Below are 12,864 nucleotides of genomic sequence, written 5' to 3'. Positions count from 1 at the left end.
TTAGGAAAACAATATTATAATAGTATTGCAATAATAGTTGGAACATTTAATAATGGGTTTATTTGTTCACAACCCAAATTTGCAGCCTTCTTTTCTAGAACTTATATTTAAATTGACATCTGAAAAGAAGGTCCAATCAACCAACTTATGTAGAAAGGAGAGCATTGTTATTAGTGTCAAGGGTTTTCCAAAGTAGTAATTTTCTGGCTCTAGAAAATCACTGAGTTGAAGCGAAGAACAATTAACAATACGGGTTGTTAGCCTGCAATTCACCCATGTTTTGGGTGAATTGACTTATTCCTAGAGAAAACTGGCTTTGGAATTAGAAAAATGTGATTGTATATTTGTTTTTGTTCACCTGGCCTCATCCTGTCTATGCCAGCATTGCAGCGCACTCTTTTTTTAGGCAAAATGAGAGGGTGTGTCCTCCTGGGTTTTTTGTCAGTGGCGCAAGGAACATGTTTGTCATCGTAGTTCAACACACAGATTTCCTTGCCAGCAAAATCGCTTTTATTCTTTGATATCCTTTCCAAAAAAAACAACCAGAAGGCACTGAAGCCTTTTACCCATCAAGTGATTTTATGCGGCATTTTATCATAGACACTGAATTAGACGACAAGTAATTGAAAGCGATTCAACTTGACTTCGAAGAGAAGCAGTTTACTCCAAAATGTGAGATCCAAGACATGCACGTCGCGAACCCCACCTCTCCAGCTAGCAGTCTCTTTGAAGCTCCATAGATTCCAAACTAACAGCTCTGGAGTCATTGGTCAAAGTTACACACACTTTCAGAGCCATGAACTAAGTGTGCCTGCAGATGCTTGTGCTGACTTATGGGGCCAAGTGTGAATGCCTAGCTCACGGCACCTGGATGCCCGTGAAGCCAGCTCTCCATCCAGGCTGGGGGAAGAGCTGGAAATGCTCTGTGTCCTAATTATTAGGAATTATTATTAAGATTTCAGGAATAAGCTTCATCAAAGCTAGATGAAATTTTATGTTAAAAATAACCTTCTGAAATATAAATATACAGTATCAATGATATAAATATAAAATATCAGTGATATAAACCTTCCAAAATATAAATGACATAAATTGTGCCAATTCTTTTTTCTGGGGAAAAGTTGCAAAATCCAGATATTCTCCACCAAAAGGTTTACCTTAAGAAAAATAGACTTGGCTGATTTTGTACCTGTTTAAAATGATTCCCTTTTGTGTTTATTTATTCAAAAATACCTTATTTTAATAGTACTTCTTTATAGTAGATGGTTGCCTATTTTTCCTCATAAAAAGGTGGCAGAAAGCCAAATTATCTGATTCTAAGGTAGGGTTCTAATTAATGGAGGGATTAGTGGAAAAAATACAAAGAATAGGGTTTTGCCGTTTCCTCTTTCAAGCAGCACAAACACAGTGTTGCCTTCACACCTGAGAAGCAATGGTCATCGTAGGCCTGCTCTCCCCGCAGAGAGAGCCTGATGCCTGTTTTTTAAATTCTCCAGGCATTCCATTTTTGAATTATACTTCTGTTTTGGGGAAGTTGGCATTCATCGCCTTGCTCTTTGGCTCCACCGTAACGGAAGTAGGGAACCCAAGAGCTGTGATCATGTAAATCCACAAATGAGCACACACACAAGACAGATCAGGGTCCTGCAGCCGCTCCAGCTCAGATCAATATTGCATTAGCTTGCTAGGCTAAGGTCTCGCTGTTGTTCAGGAAAATTCAATACTTCTTTGTATTATAGTCGAAAAAGCCTTTCACTCTCCAGTCTTGAGGGTTCCTAAAGAGAGCTGCATGCTGGTGTCCGGGGGCGATGTTCAGAAGGACAGAAGGCAGATTTACCAGGCATGTCTTCAACATTATAAACCAGTGAGTCATGGAGATTCTCTAAATTATGAGTCTGCACTAGACAAGTTCTCTTCTGTTTGCTCTTTCAAAGAGACCCCCTTTCCCGCCATCCCCAGGGGAATTGGGTGATGGTGGAGGGGAGGGGAGGCAGCCAGAGCTGGTGGCGGGGAGGGGGATGGGGATGACTTCAAGCTTCCCTTGTGTGCTTGTATTCCTGGTAAGGTCAGTGGCTTTGGCCAGTCGAGAACGACCCCAAGGATTAAGGCTGTAAAAGTTTGCCCACAAACACAAGAAAAAGAAAGTTATGAAACCACAACAATGGAATTTAGATGAGGGGAAAGAGTGAGGGAAGATGAGTAGACTCTCAGTTCAGTTCAGTTGCTCAGTCGTGTCCGACTCTGCGACTCCACGGACTGCAGCACGCCAAGCTTCCCTGTCCATCACCAACTCTCGGAGCTTACCTAAACTCGTGTCCATCCAGTCGGTGATGCCATCCAACCCTCTCATCCTTTGTTGACCCCTTCTCCTCCTGCCTTCAATCTTTCCCAGCATCAGGGTCTTTTCCAAGGAGTGGATCAGGTGGCCAAAGTATTGGAATTTCAGCTTCAACATCAGTCCTTCCAATGAATATTCAGGACTGATTTCCTTTAGGATCAAGAGGTTTGATCTCCTTGCAGTCCAAGGGACTCTCAAGAGTCTTCTCCAACACCACAGTTCAAAAGCATCAATTCTTCAGCACTCAGCTTTCTTTATAGTCCAACTCTCACATCGATACATGACTACTGGAAAAACCACAGCTTTGACTAGATAGACCTTTGTTAGCAAAGTAATGTCTCTGCTTTTTAATATGCTGTCTGGGTTGGTCATAGCTTTTCTTCCAAGGAGCAAGCATCTTTTAATTTCATGGCTGCAGTGATTTTGGAGCCCCCAAAATAAAATCTGTCACTGTTTCCATTGTTTCCCCATCTATTTCCCATGAAGTGATGGGATTGATTGCCATGATCTTAGTTTTTTGAATGTTGAGTTTTAAGCCAGTTTTCACTCTCCTCTTTCACTTTCATCAAGAGGCTCTTCAGTTCCTGTTCACTTTCTCCCATAAGGGTGGTGTCATCTGTGTATCTGAGGTTATTGATATTTCTCCCAGCAATCTTGATTCCAGCTTGTGCTTCATCCAGCCCGGCATTTCTCATGATGTACTCTGCACATAAGTTAAATAAGCAGGGTGACAATATACAGCCTTGACGTACTCCTTTCCCAATTTGGAATCAGTCTGTTGTTCCATGTCCAGTTCTAACTGTTGCTTCTTGACCTGCATACAGATTTCTCAGGAGGCAGGTCAGGTGGTTTGGTATTCCCATTTTCCACAGTTTGTTGTGATCCATACAGTCAAAGGCTTTGGCTTAGTCAATAAAGCAGAAGTAGATATTTAGATTCTAAGCCTCCCATTAAGACTGCAGACCAGAAATGGGATTTCTTTTGGGGAAAGCAAAGACCTGAGTTTATGGCTCTAGTGAGATATTTTCATGTGTATGTTTCTGGCAACTTTGCACCCCTCAGGGGAAGGGGGAAGTGTTGAATTGGTGACAAGGCCACATTCAGAATGAAGAAAGCCTAGCCAAGAGCCAGCACTTGGTGTAGGAGAATCTGAGGCCAGGATTAAAGCTGGAGAGAAACAAAAATCAGTGAGTTTCATCTGAGAGGCTGTCTTCTGCCAACTGGGAAACCTGATACCACGACCTTTCCCCCCAATTCTGCAGAGCCACCGTCCAGGACTCTGGTGCCCTTTGGATCATCTGTATCCATCCCCTAAATGAGCAGCCTCCTTGTCTTCTTTATAATAAAGCGGTTGACACACACAAATATTTGGGTGCTGGAAAGTGAAGGATGACAGAATTTGGCAGATCCATTACTTTGGGCACATGGAGAAGTTATCAGCTATTCAAACTTTGCATTTTGCACTAACTCAAATAGTCAACCACTTTGGTTTAGTTTTTTTTTTTTTTTTCTTTTCTTTCCTTTTATTTTTTAAAGATGGTTGGCCAGGAACTAAAAACCTGTTAGCCCAGGATTTGATCACTCTGTAAAGCAGGGTGTTCAGACAGCCACTGGCCAGGAACTCAGCAGGCACGTGAGGCTCCAGGTAGGCCAGATCTTATGGGGTTCGCTTTCTCGATCACACATGAAGCTTCTCCCAGCCCTCACCGGCCACCTTCTGCATCTAAGTGGCACACACTGGCCTTGGAACCCCACACCCCTCCCCACGACCCATCCCTCCAGAGAAAAGTCCACCTACTGTGCCTCCTTGAACAAAGCAATAACTCTTAGTTGAAATGCACAGAACCATGGATTTCTTGGAGGGGAAAATGGTCTATACCAGATTGTCCTTCTAAGCCCAAATCATCTGGTATGTTTTTACCATATGTGCTATGAAAAAAATTCTAGAGAAAAAGGAGGGGTTTTTTTTTTTTTTTTTTTTTTTGGTCTTGCTGCTGATCTATACAGGGAAATGAAAAGATTCTCCAAGCCCAGAGGGCTTCTGCACTGTCCATAAGGCAACTTAGAGTTGCTGAATTGCCACAGTTGGTGTGAAAGCACTTCAACAAAGGGCTGGCCAGTTGAAGCCAAATAACAATTTGACTCTATCACAAGTTCGTCAGTGTCCCCAGTCTTTCTCTGCCTCCGTTACTGCCTGTTTTCCTGGTGTGCAGTCAGATGGCTGATTTGGGTCCTCTCTTGTCCACTGGACACAAGTGCCATGCATCATCTCTCTAAGGTTTGGGACATGAAAAACAGAAACCAGAAAGATGCATTTTTCCTTTGTCTTGATTACAATTCGCTAATATGTATACTAATATCTATAGTTTGTAAATTTGCTAATTATTACAGTTATTAGTCTTCAGATACATCACCCACTGTCACTTGTCTAAGTCTGTGATGTTTATCATAACGAGGCTCCAGGACTGAAAGATGAAAGAGGAAGAAAGTGGGGGTTACCCAGGGTGGGATCAGACCTTGGTTCTGCTCTGTTGCCAGGACCGCTCTGTTCCAGGACTTTTCCCAGGATCCCCTCCTAGGTTGGGGGCAGGGAGGATAGGCAACTCCAAGAACCCTCGCTGGGTGATCACAGCATGGCGGAGTTGCTGGGCGCTGGACCGAGTGTACCATGTGGTCCTGGAGATAAATGCCAGGGTGCACTTGGCAGCCCAAATCTCCTTTACAATTGAAGCCAGTATTTCGATTTTGTTCCTGAAAACAGTCCTGCTCACTGGGGAATGTGGTTACGCCTGTCATTGCCCTTCTGAGCACACTTGAAAATCCTCCACAAACCTGATCCAGTATGTTCACCGCAAACCAATTAACCAGGGAAGGCTTGCTTTTGGTAAGAAAACACTTCTGGGTTCCGCTGGGACCCATGTCTGCAAATGGTTTTCTGGCATGAGCTGCAGCAGAAAAGGTGTTTTCACGGTCTCTGCATTCTCCCTCTGCAGTTGGTCCCCACATTGGGCGATACTGTGGACAGAAGACACCAGGTCGAATCCTCTCGTCGTCCGGCATCCTGTCCATGGTGTTCTACACGGACAGTGCCATAGCCAAAGAAGGCTTCTCGGCAAACTACAGTGTCCTGCAAAGCAGTGTTTCAGAAGGTCAGTATTCACGCCTCTTGCAAAGCCCTGCCTTAAATATTCTCTGCGCTTCCTCCTCACACGCCTGTGGCTCTATGAAACACTAAAGATGTGTTTTGTGAGTTGGAGTGCCAAGTGTTTCTCTTTCTCTTTTAAATGGTTTATATGAATATCAACAGAAAGAACTATTTGGGGTGCTTTCTTAAGAAAATTATGTGTGAGAAGGCTGCTTGTAAACCTCGGAAATTACGTGAGAAAAATTGGGAAATGGCAAAACTGCACCTAGAAACAATGAAATATGACCAGACCACCTACCTGGCACCCTCCGGCATGTATTGGATTGAGAGTCAGGAAAGCACAGGTATCAATCTCTGATAATAAGGACCAGTCAGTATCAACATAGTTCACTGATGGGCAGGCAGGGAGAATGGATGGTGCGTGGTAGTTTGGAGAGACCCTGGCAGATGCTGTTTTTGTCTTTCTTACATGAATGAAAGTGGATGTTCATGTAAAAGAAGCAAGTTTCAATTTCTGTGATTACTTTCCATAAAAGAAAAAAGAAGTAATATGGTTTTGTATCTTATTAAAATACTTGACTAACTCAGTCTTTGCTCAAAGTTGATGTTGTCTCCAGCTTTTTTAAAGGCCCGAGGGAGAAAACATGAAAGAACAATGAATGATTTGGGTTTCAACAGTTTTAGCTGCTGCTGCTAAGTCACTTCAGTCATGTCCAACTCTGTGCGACCCCATAGACTGCAGCCCACCAGGCTCCCCCTGCCCTTGGGATTCTCCAGGCAACAACACTGGAGTGGGTTGCCATTTCCTTCTCCAATGCATGAAAGTGAAAAGTGAAAGTGAAGTTCCTCAGTCGTGTCCGATTCTTAGCGACCCCGTGGACTGCAGTCCACCAGGCTCCTCCGTCCATGGGATTTTCCAGGCAAGAGTACTGGAGTGGGTTGCCATTGTCTTCTCCAGTTTTAGCTGCTAGGTTATCACGTAGCATAGAAGGCAGGGGAGTTTGGAGACCTCTTTTACAGATATGCTCATGTCTTTTCTACCAGATCTTACTAGAAAAGGAAAAAAGCCAATTAAACTTCAAAATCTTCTTTGTACTTAATTTATTTGGTTAATTCATTCATGTATTTTTGTGCCTATTTTATATTCCAAATAACAAATCTAAAGCTTAAAAGTGTGAAACCAGTGAAAGAAAATCTTTTATGCCATAAAACAGTATTAATTATGCTGGAAAATACAGAAAATGTAGAAGTTTCATTGGTTGAGGTTTTTCTGGATGGCTGAGAGCCTTCTCTTTAATCTCTGAAGGTTTTTGGTTTTTTTTTTTTGCACTTTGGTACTTTGAATTCACATTTTCCTGACCTTAATTATTCACTTCCCAGTATCATAGTTCATATTTCATTTTTTGTTGAGTATATGAGGCCTAATGGAATATATGTATTTATGATTCATGGACATTATTGTGAATGTTACTGTTTATGCTGTAAAACTGTGGTGGTCTTTGGGACCCTATGATACTACAGTTTACCCCTGATGGATACTCTTGTATATTAATAAGATAAACTCATGGTGTTATTAACTATGGCCAGGTCAGGGCAGGGGAATAACACAGGGGAGTCTGAGAGGGGAAGCCTTGGCACCAGTGTTAAGGACTCTGAAAGACAGAGAGTTAAGTTCTACTCAGCCCACCAAATAGGAGCTGTAAATGGACAAAGAGTCTTTTTCACTTTTATTAGATCTTAGAGGAAATAGTAAAATTTTATTTAAATATAACTCGATGTGTATGCATATGACATATCTGCATATGTTAACTTTGAAAGTGAATCAGAATATCCATCATTTCCTAAAAAATCTCTAATAATTTTTGTGTCACCCTAAGCCCAGTTGGAAAAATAATCAAGTATGAGATCTTTATAGCCTTGATTTGAAGAATTCTTACCGTGAAAATGCACATATCAGTGCTACAATCCAATAAGCCCCTTGCTGTCATCTTTTGTAAGATTTTGTGTGAACATCAAAATGAAGTTTTTAGTTTTCCAGATCAAAGAAGAAAATATGCATCTTAGGTTTCCATACATTTTCCTGACTTTGGACCATTGTTTCTTCCCTTCAGACTTCAAATGTATGGAAGCTCTGGGCATGGAATCTGGAGAGATCCACTCTGACCAGATTACAGCTTCTTCCCAGTACAGCACCAACTGGTCTGCTGAACGCTCCCGCCTCCACTATCCTGAGAATGGGTGGACCCCGGGAGAGGATTCCTACAGAGAGTGGATCCAGGTATGTGGCTTCTACTTGGCACATCAGGGTAGAAAGTTTGGATTGTCTACAAAGGTTGTTGAAAAAAATGTGCCATCATGAGTACCTTCCAACCAGAAGGACAAGGGGACACCAAATGTAATTACTCTGCAGAATTCACAGGATCAGAGAAAAGCCCAGGTGATTTCCCTGAAAACCCATTTAGCTTCTCAGATACTTGCATATGACTCAACAGAATCTGAGCACAGATGTCTCACTTAAGTAACAACTCAAAGATATGAATTTTTTTTCCCAACAGCTACACATTTTCTATTGATGTGCTTCCTACTTCAACAGATTTTTGTTTCCTTAATGAAATATCTTAACTGTACTTGCAGGTGTGCATGAAGTCATTGTTTGATAAGGTGTTTTGTTTGTTTGTTTGCTCAGGGTAGAAGAAGAGAAGAACGAGGTTGAGGTTTACTTTCTCACGCTGGTGTCCACGTAGCATGTGCCCAGAAAGTGGTTTAACTGTGGGTGTTGGTGTCTGTGGATTTCGTACAGGCACATACATATGAAATGTACACATCTCCGTCCTTAGTAGTGATGTTGGTTCTGCTTCCCCACTTTGATACTCTCCGCTTGCCTTCACCCTTCCACCCTCCACAGGCTCCCCTCCTCTGCACCCCGCCCTGGACTTGTCTCCCAGCTCATCCCTGGCATCACTCCCAAAATCTAAACTTGCCCAACCTTGATGTCTGGATACTCTCACCCAAGGCCTGATATTCAGGTTCTTGACTTTTTCACCCACTGTCAAATCAAACGTCATATTTGGCTGTGTGGGTTCAACTGTGGGCAAATTATTCAACATTTTTTGCTGAAGGATCCAGACTTCCTTTTCAGGAGTGTAGGCAGAGCCTGTCTTGCACTCATTTCAAGATATATAAAAATGACTAATTCCCAGGGAGAGTTCCTAAGCAAGAAAAAAATACCAGGATGATTAATCCCCTCCTTTCTACATCTACGGCTGTTTCAGTCTTTTGAGCACAAATACCAGATTTTGTTTTACTTTGGAAAGGTCAATATTAGTTTAACATACACTTAAAGTGAAATGGCCTATTTCAGGAGGCTGAACTCACACTAACCTCAAAATGATAACACTGAGAAATGTGTAGAGGGTGAGAAAAGAAGAGGCTGTTACCTTGGGATCACTGAATCCAGCTCTAGATGAAGTCAGAAATGAAATGAACTTGCCTATGTCAAAAGAGCTCTTGGAGACTTTCCCCCCCACCAGTCAGCAATTCAGTGTGATTGACCTGCCTCTAGAGGGGTGCTTATGTTTTGCAGAGCTAAGCAAGTTTGCATGGTAATATAGTTGTCTTCTTGGTGACGTGGAGAAAACTCAGTAATTTAAGAGACGGTGGTCTTGCATGAGTTTGGAAAATGCAACGGTAGCAATTCGTCTAGGCAAGGAATTCTGTGTCAGTAGAAGCGTAGAGACAGAATGGACTCTCACAAAGCATTTGTCAGTGGGATAGAGTTCACATCTCTCTTAGGAGTCAGGTGCCATTTGAGATGGCCCCAGAAGAAAAATCTCAAATGGTTCAGCTCTCTATCAAAGTATGGTTCAGATATGCTAAGTAACCAAAACCCCTCAGGCAAGAAGGTTTGCCTCTTGCTGATAGTACCCCCCGCATCTCTGGTTGGCGTGGCTGTGTGTGTGCTAAGTCAATTCAGTCATGTCCAACTCTTTGTGACCCTGTGGACTGTAGCCCGCAAGGCTCCTTTGTCCTTGGGATTTCCCAGGCAAGAATACTGCAGTGGGTTGCCATTTCCTTCTCCAAGGGATCTTCCCCACCTAGGGATCAAACCTGAGTCTCCTGTGTCTGCTGCATTGACAGGTGAATTCTTTAGCACTGAGCCACCAGGGAAGTCCTCTCTGGTCGGTGTGTGGGGAGTGGGGGGAAGGGTGGGGGGTGGGAGCAGTCTGTCCCACATCTTCTCACACCGGAACTTAGTTGGACGGAAGAGTCATCATCCAGAACCTGTCACCAAGACAGACGGAGGCAGGTAGCATGGCCGAGCAGGCTGGCTTCTGACACTCTGTCCAGGAGTGGTTCACCACGTTCCTTGCCAAAGTGCCTCCCAGGACCACACTTAACTTCTGAGGGGCAACAAGGGAGGGAGGGAGAACAGACAGAAGTATTTGGTGCCAGCACAAATGACACGTGTCATTCACGGGATAGTTGCCATGTATGAGTGTTTACTATGTGCCCCGAGTTCAGCTGGGTGCTTGACACATTTTTATTTAATCCTCATAACAACCCTGTGATGGAGGTCTAGTTATCCTCATTTTTAAAATGAGGAGCCTGAGATTCGAAGAGCTGAGTAAATGCCCCGAGATCATGGTTCGTGATCAGGCTTGGAGGCGAGGTCTGTTGGACTCCATGTGCTTCATCTTTGTCGTTGATTCCTATACATTCAGGTGTATCCTGTGAGGCATCCGTCTCCTTTTGTACTTTTCCTCGTGCTGAGAAGGCTCACGTGGGATGGGTTTGGGGGTGTCCTGTTTCTAAACTGAGAATGTGGGGCCTTTGCTCGTCCATCCCTGTGGGAGGTGAATGTCAACGACAGTTCACCTGGAGGGAAAATGATCGTTATCGCCTGCGGGCGCGAGGAGCTCAGCAAGTTCATTGCTGTGCTAGATGAGTCTGTGTACATAGTGGGCGATCTTATCATCCACCCGTCACCTAATTATGAATAATTTCATATGTTTCCAGCTTTTCTGAAACTCCTTAGAAGAAGTGGGCTGGTTGCTTTCATTGGGTGGATGCCTAAGAAATTAAGCCACAAGCACAGCATAAGGGAGACGCAGGGCAGGAGGCACCTACCCGCCCCCCTCCCCGCCCCCCAAGAGGACCCTCCACACCTGACAGTCCCATTTGTATGCTCAGCGGAATGTGGATGGAATTTGTTTTCTTTTTCAGCTTTGTCACATTTTGCATGAAATGTACCCCACCAAACATGTTGCTGTAGCAACAAGGACAAACACTTGCATGTGTTAAATTAATAAGGCAGCCCTGGAAGCTGACTCTCCCTCAAGACAGGAACAGTCTTTGGTTCAATTGTTTTCTTTAGGAAATTACCGAGTGACATAAAAAAACAATGCGTCGTTAACCGCCGGTGTGGATGTCCTCTGTGGTGCTTCCTGTGGGATCTGTTGTCTGGCAGAAAGCTTAAGAACCTGGCAAGCGGCTGTGTAGTGAGGAGGAGCATGAAGGAAGTCCCGACTCGGACATTTTCACGTGGTCACATCCTGGTCTGAAGGCCGTTCAGTATCCTGAGAGGCAAAAACCTCCTCTTGTCGACTACAGAGTTAATCACCCTGTGAGCTTTGCCCTTTTTTTTCCCCCCCCAGAATAGTCCTTTCTGGTCTGTATCCTAGAACTACTGATCTTACTATTCTATTCATTTCATCTTTATCTTCATTTGTTTCTGGTTAAGCAGTCAAGGATTCGGAGGAATCAGTGTATCAGTGGTGCTATAAAAAATTCTTAATTTTCAAGCACATCCTTTGAGCCCAAGCCATTCACCTCATTGACACTGAGTTTTATTTTCCTATAAAATAAAGGTAACGTAAGCTTCCCAGGTGGCTCAGCAGTCAAGTATTCACCTCCAGTGCAGGAGCTGCGGGAGACGTGGGTTTGAGATCCCTGGGTTGGGAAGATCCTCCCTGGAGGATGGCATGGCAACCCACTCCAGTATTCTTGCCTGGAGAATTCCATGGACAGAGGAGCCTGGCAGAAAACTTAAGAACTTGGCAAGGGGCTGTATAGTGAGGAGGAGCATGAAGGGAAGTCCTGACTTGGACATTTTCACGTGGTCACATGTAGCCCGCCATGGAGTGGCAAGCTATAGTCCATGGGTCACAAAGAGTCAGACACAACTGAAGTGACTTAGCGCTCTTGCACAAAGGTAACACAGCCTTCCTCATTCAAGCTCTGGCAGTCTTGCCAGAGACAGTGGATCTCGGAGAAAGGCAGGCTCAGATTTTTCTTTTCACATCTGCAAACTAAGTGCATAGAATATGTGTCTGATCAGAAGACATGTTATCCTAAATCCTAGTATAGCCATTCACACACAAAGCAGAATTTAATTCGTTAATTATTTCGATGTTTTATTAATGATGGTGTTCACCGTGCTGTAAACAGATTTGTCCTTCTAGCTTTAATTAAAGCTCCTGGGAGCTCTTTCCTCAAAACAACTGTGACTTTTCCCTGATTAAAATGCCAGGAGACAAGAGAAGGAAAAAAAAAAGGTAAGAGACATAATGCCTGGATGGAGTATGAACTTTGTTGATCCGAAGAAATAAAAATGGCACTAGGGACTAATCGATTACTTACTACACTCTAATGACTTTAGAAATAGAATTACTTCACACACCAACTCAAGCTGAAACTCTGTGTGTCTCCAAATTTGGTAGCATTGTCTTTTGTGGGGGAAAAAAAAAGATTGGTGCTGGATTATTCATGTCTTCACTTATTCCAGAGGAGCAGAAAGCAGCTGGCTTCTAACCCACATCCTGCTTGGTTTGGTCCCTCAGCCCTATTATGGATTAATCCCATAGAAGAGAGAAATCTCTGAGAAGACCCTCTGTAGCTGTAAGAATCCATCAGCAAGCCCCGTCTCTGTTCACTACATTTTCTGGTTCTTTCTGAGGGATGAGGAGAAGAAAAGTTCCAGAAGAGAGGAACTCATGCTAACCTTCTCCAGAAGCTTGTTTCCATATTTTCCTTTTGCCTTATATGCATTTTCTTTGGATACTGTTCCACATTTTCTAACTGAAGGAACTTTGAAAAGTGACACCAGTAACCAAAGACCTTGGTGTAAGGAGATGAGCTGAATTGAGCCAAAACACGCCTACAACCCGGCCCCCCCTCCACACACACACATTCAGGGTTCACTCACAGCCACAGCTGTGGGGTCGAAGAAGGTGGGTGCCCTCATTCAAGCTGGTCAGATCCAAGCAACCCTGAGCTTGCTTGGAGGATTTTAAAATTCATTTTAAGACACGTTCTAACAACAAAACCGTATTATGTTTCTATAGCATTTTCCCTGTCTAAAAGCCTCTTTTCAGACACTAAG

At 43.5% G+C, this 12,864-nt stretch overlaps 1 protein-coding gene across 8 annotated transcripts in view; it reads left to right on the top strand.

Annotated features, from left to right (window-relative positions):
• NRP1 (neuropilin 1) overlaps positions 1-12,864 on the top strand; it is a 148,936-nt gene that overhangs the window by 67,681 nt on the left and 68,391 nt on the right. For all 8 annotated transcript variants that reach the window (XM_006063206.4, XM_025264450.3, XM_006063208.4 and 5 more), the window contains 2 exons: positions 5,332-5,487; positions 7,595-7,761. In XM_006063206.4, coding sequence (XP_006063268.1) covers positions 5,332-5,487; positions 7,595-7,761 — 323 coding nt within the window. The remainder of the gene's footprint in view (positions 1-5,331; positions 5,488-7,594; positions 7,762-12,864) is intronic.

The sequence above is a fragment of the Bubalus bubalis genome, chromosome 14, assembly GCF_019923935.1.
Source record: "Bubalus bubalis isolate 160015118507 breed Murrah chromosome 14, NDDB_SH_1, whole genome shotgun sequence".
NCBI lineage: Eukaryota > Metazoa > Chordata > Mammalia > Artiodactyla > Bovidae > Bubalus > Bubalus bubalis.
This window is presented reverse-complemented; position numbering and strand designations above follow the sequence as displayed.